At 39.4% G+C, this 9,039-nt stretch overlaps 1 protein-coding gene and 1 long non-coding RNA gene across 4 annotated transcripts in view; one reads left to right on the forward strand and one right to left on the reverse strand.

Moving 5' to 3' along the window:
- Positions 1 to 4,513, forward strand: part of LOC111346962 (beta-1,4-N-acetylgalactosaminyltransferase 3-like) — an 8,074-nt gene extending 3,561 nt beyond the window's left edge. For 2 of the 3 annotated variants that reach the window (XM_088741322.1, XM_088741320.1), the window contains 4 exons: positions 1 to 737; positions 1,730 to 2,249; positions 3,247 to 3,391; positions 3,910 to 4,513. The exon at positions 1 to 737 is cut by the window's left edge. In XM_088741322.1, the coding sequence (XP_088597448.1) occupies positions 1 to 737; positions 1,730 to 2,249; positions 3,247 to 3,391; positions 3,910 to 4,058 (1,551 nt within the window). In that variant the 3' untranslated portion in view covers positions 4,059 to 4,513. The remainder of the gene's footprint in view (positions 738 to 1,729; positions 2,250 to 3,246; positions 3,392 to 3,909) is intronic. The other variant, XM_088741321.1, reaches the window with a different exon arrangement.
- Positions 3,421 to 6,911, reverse strand: LOC148719077 (uncharacterized). Its single transcript, XR_015994059.1, has 3 exons — positions 6,788 to 6,911; positions 5,692 to 5,773; positions 3,421 to 4,977 (listed from the first exon to the last, which is right to left on the reverse strand). It is a non-coding gene; the product is annotated as an uncharacterized LOC148719077 (long non-coding RNA).
- Positions 6,912 to 9,039: the final 2,128 nt, after the last annotated feature.

A 9,039-nucleotide genomic window follows, 5' to 3' on the forward strand; every position in this document is an offset into this window, starting at 1 on the left:
GACAATACCATCGATTATGGTCAACGGATTTTTGGCTTTCTTCATCCTCCTCAGAGCGACGAATACAGCTTCGCCATAGCGTCTGATGACGAGTCGGAGTTATGGTTCAGTCCTAGTGAGGACCCGAAAGGCAAACGGTTGATTTCGCGTGTTTATAATGAAGGAGTAGATGCTTGGACCAAGAAGGATCAACTTGATAAATATCCTGAACAAATCTCAGAACATCTAGTGCTTTCTAGGGACAGAAAGTACTACATAGAAGTTGTGCATAAGCAAGGAGTTGCTCTTGGTTTTGTACAAGTTTATTGGAAGCGTCGTAATAGTACCGACTTTTACCTTATCAGTTCGGAATACTTATCGTCCCATATAAACGATGTTACAGTCACCGAGGCAAAAGATGTTTTGCACAGTTTGCTTTCGGAGAGGTACCATCAGGATCTTGAGCTGAAATCTAAATCAATAGATCCTGAACGCCTGCAATTTCTTTCCCTTCCTTTGATCCCAAAAGATACTTATCTTCCCTTGTGTGATTTTCAGTCTAACTCTTTGTCAAATGGTAAAGTGTATCGTTATCAAGGCCGCAGAGTGGTTCAGTTATCCAGTGTCTACCCTGCTGATGAAAGTACTATGCTGACTCACAGAAATTCGCGGAATTGGCCCAACAAAATTGCTGACGGGGACAAAATTCAACCAGCCATGGGGGAGATAGTTAGGTCGTTGAACCGTAAAACCTCAAAGTAAGTTGATCTAAACGGTTAAAGAATCAGAGCTACAACAAATTTCAAAAAAGCCAAGAATTATATCACTGGCACGTTACGTAACGATAAGTCTATTAAAAAAAAAACCGATGTACAAAATGGACATGATTCGCACGGAATGCAAATAACAAACAGCTCTCCAAGGTTGTGACAATTTGGTTACCAAGGCGAGAGGTGAAAATTTTAGCAGAGTAAATGTGCCGTAGAGGTCGCAAATTTGACGACCTGAATCACTTAGTGATTTCGGTTCAACGCGTAAGAGTGAGATAAACATTTACATACGATGTCATAAAAAGTCTGTCATTTTCTTTGTTAAAAATACCTCTTTCTTCTTGGCTGAGCGTGATGTCGCATAAAACTTAAAGAAATCATTACTTGTCAGCTTGCTTTGTGGTTAGCAATGGAGCGTGCGGTTTTTGTTTGTTTGTTTGTTTGTTTGTTTTTGGTGACCGTCCTATGACGTCAGGTTGCTAATTGGCGATTTTGAAAGGTGCTCGGCTGAGAGCCCTGACAAACGCCCAAAAGCCGTGATTAGTCTGATGAGCCTCTTTCAAAGACAATGCAAAATGGAATAACAGCAATTTCTGTCACTTTCTACTATTGATCATATTTGTCGACCATCATTATGGTACGCTATTCTGAAATGTCAGTTAGTGATCTATTTTGCTGGGTAACCATTCGGGCTGGGTTTGGAAGTAATGCTTTGGGACCACAGCTAATCACATCAAAGAGGTGTGCGTACGTCACTAATTGGCTTATCATTTTTATTACATGATTAAAGTAGGCAAAGAGCTGAAACCAAAATAAACCAATCATATTGTGTGGTTACTCATCCTGAAATTAATGCCTTGTTCTTCCCTTCATCTTGGAGGGGAAAACCCCGGAAACCAAGGTTAGTTTAGAGATACATATTGAAGCCAATGAAGGCAATTAATACATTGTACAGATAAGATTCTTTGATTTATTTGCAGAAAATATTTTCTAAAGAGAATCCACAAGGTTTTAAACATACCAGATCCAGTTAACGGTGATCTTTACTCCGTGGATCTTGAACTCGGTTTACCAGACGTCAGTCAATTATTTCGTTTATCAGAGCATGTGTTTGGTAAGTATGCCAACCACAACTTGTGTTTTCCTCGAGGTGTGAGCTGGAACAACAAAGTTAAGGTGTATTTTATTCTGCCTGTCAAAGAACAAGGAAGATGGGTTTATCATTTTATCAACCAAATCACTATAGCCAGCTCTTTAACGGGCGACGCGAACTTCCATGTCATTGTTGTTGACTTTGAAAGCGAAGATATTGACATGACAAAGGCATTTAACACGACTCTTCTTCGTAATAGACACACGATTGTTTCGTTGAAAGGGAAATTTTTCAAGACATTGGCTCTGAACAGAGCTGTTGAGCATGTTCCAAGTGTACACGACATTTTGTTTCTATTTGATCTTCATATCGACGTTCCCCTAGACATGTTGGACAGCGTGCGTAAGGTGCGTTTCTATTTTGATTTGAGTAATGCACAGGCAGCCCAAGCTTACTACTACAAAAGCGGACGGGACTCTTACCGTGTTGCGCGACGTTTTATATTTATAAAGGTTTGTATGAGATGTTATCGGTTTGCCTCAAAAGAGAGAAAAAAATGTCTTGTTTTGAAATAAAATGGACTTATCTTATTGCCTTGTTAATCTTTGTTGATTCCTAGCGTCTCAGGCTATTTTGAAGCGCTTTGGGCGAGGTAGCGCTATGGTGGTGTTGAACACAACATAGCCCTAACTCGCCGAAAACGCTTCAAAATGGCCTGAGACGCTAGGAATCAACAAAGAAAACAACAAGGCAATAAGGTAAGCCTATTTTGTTTCAAAACAAGACATTTCTTTCTCTCTTTTAAGGCAAACCGATAACATCCCATACAAACCTTTATAAATATAAAACGTTGCGCAACACGGTAAGAGGCACGTCCGCTTTTCTAGTATTGAGCTTGGGCTGCCTGTGAGTAATGATTCCTTATTCACCAATATAATCTATATATTTATTTAGCATTTATTTTAGAGATCCATGATCTTGTGGGCTTTATTATGTCACTGAGATATTGATCGCAGTACCAAGAATTGGCACTAGTAAACCTTCATAGAAGATGACTGCTTATAGATTGACGGTGTGCCATTTGATGTTATATACTACGAACAGTCCCTGCTTTTGGCGAAGTCGGTCGCACGGTTAAAAAAAGATTAGTTAGAGCGCCGCGTGGAGCCTTGAGAGGTCGTGGGCCCGAGACACCTAGAGTTCCGCTTAGCTCCCTGTCATTCTTCTTCTGACTCGCGCTACGGACATCGCCGAAAAAGAGGGACTGCTCGAAGTTTATCTGATACGAGCGCGCCTCACTGATCTTTCTATACTGATTTATTTTAATCCTATCACAATTTCTTTTTTAGTATCCTCATTTTCAGTTTAAAAAATGGGTTTTTTTTTATATATGTATATATGCAGAACACAATAGAAGGACGTCTTGTTTACGCTCCCATAGTTGGCCGGCTGCATTGTGGCAGTACTTACGTGGATCCTAAAGGTTACTGGGAAATGGATGGATTCGGTTTAATGAGCATTTATAAATCAGACTGGGTACGGTTCAAAGGTAAACAACATCAATTTTCTGTTGAACGCTCCCATAAAAAAGTATTGACTTTAATTTCATCAATTCCTTTATCTTGACATGCAATATGCAGATATTTCCCTCCTCAATCACTCAGTATATGGTGATATATTTTATCGAAGCAGTTACCATCTCAGGTCAGAGAAATTCTACGAAAATAAAATAGCAATTATCTTGAAAATAGCTATAAAAAAAATTGAAATTCATCAGTCTCCGCATGGTTGCGTTTGCAATTCTGATTACTTTTAGTTGATGGGAGATGTCTTTCTTCCTGTTAATAGTTGGAAACCTTTTAATTCTTACGCAGTCACATTGGCAGATCTAAGGAAGGGGGGCACGGGGGTCCGCCGCCTTCCCCCCCCCCCTTTATTTTGGGTAGAAAAAATAAACGCAGAGGGAAGAAGAAGGCCGGCAGGTGGACACATGAATAAAAAGCCCCCACCCCCTTCCCCTTAGCTTAAGGTGTGGATCCGCCACTGAGTCATGTATATTTTCTTTAGGAATGAACACTGAGGACTACAAGTACAAGTGGGGCGGAGAGGACTGGGACTTACTAGACCGTGTTATTAATGCTGAGCTAAAAGTCGTTCGAATAAAGCATGCGGGTCTATATCATCATTATCATACGAAACACAAGTCTTGGAACTAACGACTCCAACACAGAAAATTCTCCTTACTGCTGTCGAGGACTGGAGTAGATATATATTGTTGACAATCGACGTTCCGTTAGCCGTTATGAACGCACGCGTTCGATCTGCTCGAACGGCATGCCGGGCAGGAGCCAAGGAGACTGGGTCCAACACACGAATTCGAGACTTGTTAGAGAACTTTCCAGCGAAAAAATGGCGAGAAGACCTTTTTCTTTTGGTCCGCAACTGGGAGGAGCACTGGTACTTTCTCCAGCTGGTTGATTTGCATGTGTTCGTTAATTCTACAATATCATAAACAATGTTTCAGAATCTCAAGGGAGATATCTGGAATGTTTATGTTTTATAGTTTTCGGGCTAACAAACGCAGAACTAAAGTTATTATCTCATAGCATGATTTGGTTTAGATCTGCTCTTTGCCATGAGATAAAATAAATTTAAAGGTACCTCCATTGAATATGTTTAAAAAAATTTTTAGTGCGATGTCACCGCGATAATGTGAACTAAAAGCAAGAACTACTTTTCCAATGCATATTAGGTGAGGTTTAGTTTCCCTGCCAATCATCGAAAAAGAAAAAAATTCAGTCACATGTCGAGGACACAATCGTTTTCACAACCTCGTTTTCCAGAAAGCGAGAAGAAAAAAGATCTGTTCTAGCCGATATCAGCGATCGTTACAAGCAGCGATAGCAATGATTAAAAGTCCAAACGACATTACGGCTATGCCAAATGGTAAGGCATGCGGTTTGTCGCTAAACTGAGAACGAGAACGATTATTGAGACCATCCTTTTCGTAACCGGGAGTCAGGAAATATCCTGTGAGGCAAATACCTCCCAAAAAAAAGCAAACGAGCCCAAACAGAGCACATGGTGTCACACGTTGTTTCATTTGTTCATTGTCGGGCATCTTGACCTCGAAATCTGTTGAGGAGAAAGACTTCCTGTCATTCCTGCTATACAATATTCATTATTGTTAACAACTAATCTCAGAGAGTCCATACAAGTGCTGTGGGTCTTATAAAATTCTACCCAAGAGAAAAACATTTCTGAAACCATTGGATTCCGCGCACTGATGGAAACCAAAGGTTTGAAGTTCGGCTCCACCTGTGAACTCGGAATTTATTCTTTGCCCTACGCTTATGTGACAAAACAAAATATGTCACTTTCTCTACATGTTTATGTGCTCAAAATCTACTTCCTTCTAATTCTGTTTACATATAATTCAGCCTAGTTTAAAACACCACATTTGAGTACAAATTGCGCTGGTTTTGCATGAATAAGTAAACTTCAGATTTCCCGCGTCAATGGTATTTTTATTTGTCTACACCTGGATCATTGCATCTCGTCAAAGTAAGTCGTCGTTGATTCGACCGGCCAGGTTTGATACAGAGTGAGAAAGGACTGTGAGATGACAGAACAAGATAGGGCAAGAATTTCTGTTGCCCCTTTCCCTCCCCTCACCTCCCTTTCGACTGTCACCCACCCCTGGTACAAATTTCTTTATCTCCCCAGTCTTTCGCTGCTGTAAAAATTAAAGATGGCAGCTATAATTTTCACCAAGAAAATACTGAGCACTAGCTCGATTTAATAAGGCCTGCATTGACAAGAAAGAAAAAATCCTCATCTTGAACCAACCAGAGTGCTGGTATTGCAAATCAACAATTAGATTCAGGAACTGTTTCGTTGCAGTTTCTTTCTCTCTGTTCAAAGTTCCAGGCTGGGAAAAATAAAGAATGAATGAATAAATCTAAATAAATACACGATGAATAAAAGTACAATAATTACCTTTCGTTGCTCCTCCTAAATTTTACGAATTCTTGTCCCTATGGGTAGGACACAACTATGACACTGAGTAACGAATGATGAGTTGAGAACATATGGGAGATTTCTCTTTTTTTTATCGCAAGAGGGAATTACGGACTAGAAATACCTCTGCTGGAGAAACCATAGAGCTGTTCTAAAGTCTGAGTAACTATGTTATTTAAAATATATATTATTTTAGAGAGGGAATAGTTATCAGTGTTACAGCCCCCATGAATGGAGATGCTAAAATGCGTAAAATGTTATCAGCTGAGGGGTGGGGGAAGGCCTATAATCCATGTTGTTCTTGCTCGAAATCTATTTTTCCTTCTTTGAAATATTTAATGTCAAATCCGGTTTGGAATTATAATGAATTACGACTGACCTAAAAATAGCCTTTGCTGCGAGAAAGAATAAAGTTATTGATCTCAGCAGAAGCATAATCTTCAGTATTACGCTATTCTAAAAGTGTGCTCTCTTCGAGACGAATTTCCTGTCTTCTGTGAAAAACTTTTTGATCAAGACTTTTAAGACTACATTGACCAAGAAATGCTTCGAATCAAAAGCTATATATATAGTCAAAGAAGAGCTAGATTTGTCGTCAGAAGCGAAATGCGTACGAATTTCTTACCTAAATTGGAGATATCGCTATTTACTTAAGACTTCGCGGTCGGAAAATTTCGTGCCACAATCTTAAAAATTCAAGAAAGCTATACGGTTAGACGAGAGGACAATGTAACACTGCGGCTTGTAACTGAACAATATGACTCGGTCGAGATCTAGCTTTTCCTTTGTATAAATCAGTGCCGCTGTAATATCTCAATAGTGCACTTTGCAACGATGGCTTGAAACACTGAGTTAGAGTTGTCCTCAATTTTCGAGTTTAAGTTGAAATGATTCCCGAAATATTCAGATAATGCGAGGAACTCACCTTCTTCAGACTTCTTCGGAGTGTCGACTTTCTTGTTAAAGACTCAGAATGAAAGGCAGAAGAAGTACAGATTAAGTTTCCGCTTAACGATTACATCTAATATCAACTCAAAGCCAGAGGCGGATTAAGGGGGTAGGGGAGAGGGGGAGTTAAGGGGGTAGGGGAGAGGGAGAATTAAGGGGGTTGCAATGAGAAAGTGACTTCTTCTAACCCTTCCATTTTCAGAGCTTGTCAAAATGAATATTCTCCTCGCGATTTTGATACAATATCCTGCAAAGAGATAACGAGAGGAGACGAGGTAATCAGATTGAAGTTTTTAATCCTTTGTTTCGTTTACAAGGCAGAGAAAGGCGGTCAGACAAGTGAATTTCACAAAGGATTTTGCACATCTTGGGAGTTGCAAGATCAATATGAATTTATTATTTCATAGTTACAGCGAGAGAACATCATGATCAGCGGTCTTTTTGTTTATTCTGAAGGAAAGATACATATTTACATGTTCAAGTACATATTCATCATAAATGAAACTGAAAAGAGGTTTATCACAATTGTGAGAAGCGAGAATATTCCCAGAATTTCCGAAAACTTTATTCTTTAGAGAGACTGGGTGTTAAACGCTTTTCCAAGAATTTTGTAGACTCATTCGAAAGAATTGATTCAAGGATTCCGATATGAGGAGTCGAGTGATTCGTTACGTGATACGATAAAAGAAAGGTACAAATCGCGCGCAAAATCGTATTTTCAACAACAATTAACATTCAAGGAATACTGAAAAAAAATTGCTCGCCGAGCTGCGACGGTTTTTTAATAACTCTCCTGGATTTTAATTCTTACTACCGCAATCCCACACTATCGAGTAATTCACATTCACAATGACTCAGTGTTTTTCTTGTACTTGTTGTTGGTTTTTCCGCCTCGCAAATTCGTGAAGGAATCACAGGAATGTGGAAATGATCAACTCACTCGACCCTCAGGCGATGAGTATACACAAGATCGAACTAGGCTGATGGCATTTTGGCCAAATCAAGGAAGGGAAATGAAATGGTGGTGATGGATCTCAGGCGTTTTGATCCTCCTCTTCTACTATAAGAGATGGAATGTAGGAAAGAAAGTTTTAGCACCTTTACATTTCCTATTGATATGACGCAACCAGAGACACACCGCTCATCTGTCAATCATAACTGTTTGTGCTGAATCCCGATGCAAGGAAAAACTTCGTGGATTGGATTGAACTGTATTAATGAGGACTGAGTGCGCGTAAAAAGTAAAATACGAACAGATAACTATTGACACCAAATCAATACCGAAAAAGGAATAAAAAAGGACGATTACGCTATCAAAGTTAAATGTACTCACATTGTTGAATTTTCTGCTTTGCCTTATAAGATTTGGAAAGTGTATCGGCAAAATTTGAAGCTTAAAATCTATTGTAGTTTGCTGTAGACTATCTGCCACTCAGACTACCTATTTACGAATGCTCTCTCTGTCTTATAGACTAAAGCTTGGATAGATGTTCTATTTACTCTCTGATTTCAAGTTAGCTCTATCAGATAACTGTATCTGTCTGATATGAATGGCGAGCTTGTTCTCAGTGTACTCATCAACAGTATTAGGGTTAATAGAAAAGGAAGGAAGGAAGGAAAATATTTCGGGAAATCAAGGCTTCCCATTTTCTGTTCTCCTCTTGGGAATCGTTTAAGCTAATGGGAGCCTTCTTGATACCTTTTTTTACATGCTAGTCTAGGACGATAACTCTAGTACAAGGGTTATAAACATGGGTCCAGTCCATTGTATCATAGTTCACTCTATTAACTATGATTGTAAGCACGCCTTTCATAATGGCGGACGCCTAGGGAGAACTGGCACTAGTACACGAGGTCGAGGCCATCCATGTAAAATGGGGTTGACAGGCCTACACGACTCCCCAGTGCATGTTTAGAATAGCTTATTCAAAGTTTGGCCCTCACGAGTGTGTCTTTGAGCGACGGTCTTCTTTTGTAAGATACGAGGAGCGGATTTTTGTATATTTCTAAATAAGAAACTATAATACAGACAAACATTCAATTTTCCTCTCAACTTAAAAATACTTGTAATCAGTTAATCTATTCGTAGCCGTCGAACCTGATAAACTAGTAAAAGTAAAGCTTGTGAAGTGATTATTTCTCCTGAGTAGCCTGCTTAGATTTTTAAGGGCGAAACTACCTACATTTTTGACATGATGGTTGACATAGTTCCATACCACCGAACCTCTA

This window comes from Stylophora pistillata, chromosome 12, assembly GCF_964205215.1.
Source record: "Stylophora pistillata chromosome 12, jaStyPist1.2, whole genome shotgun sequence".
Lineage (NCBI taxonomy): Eukaryota > Metazoa > Cnidaria > Anthozoa > Scleractinia > Pocilloporidae > Stylophora > Stylophora pistillata.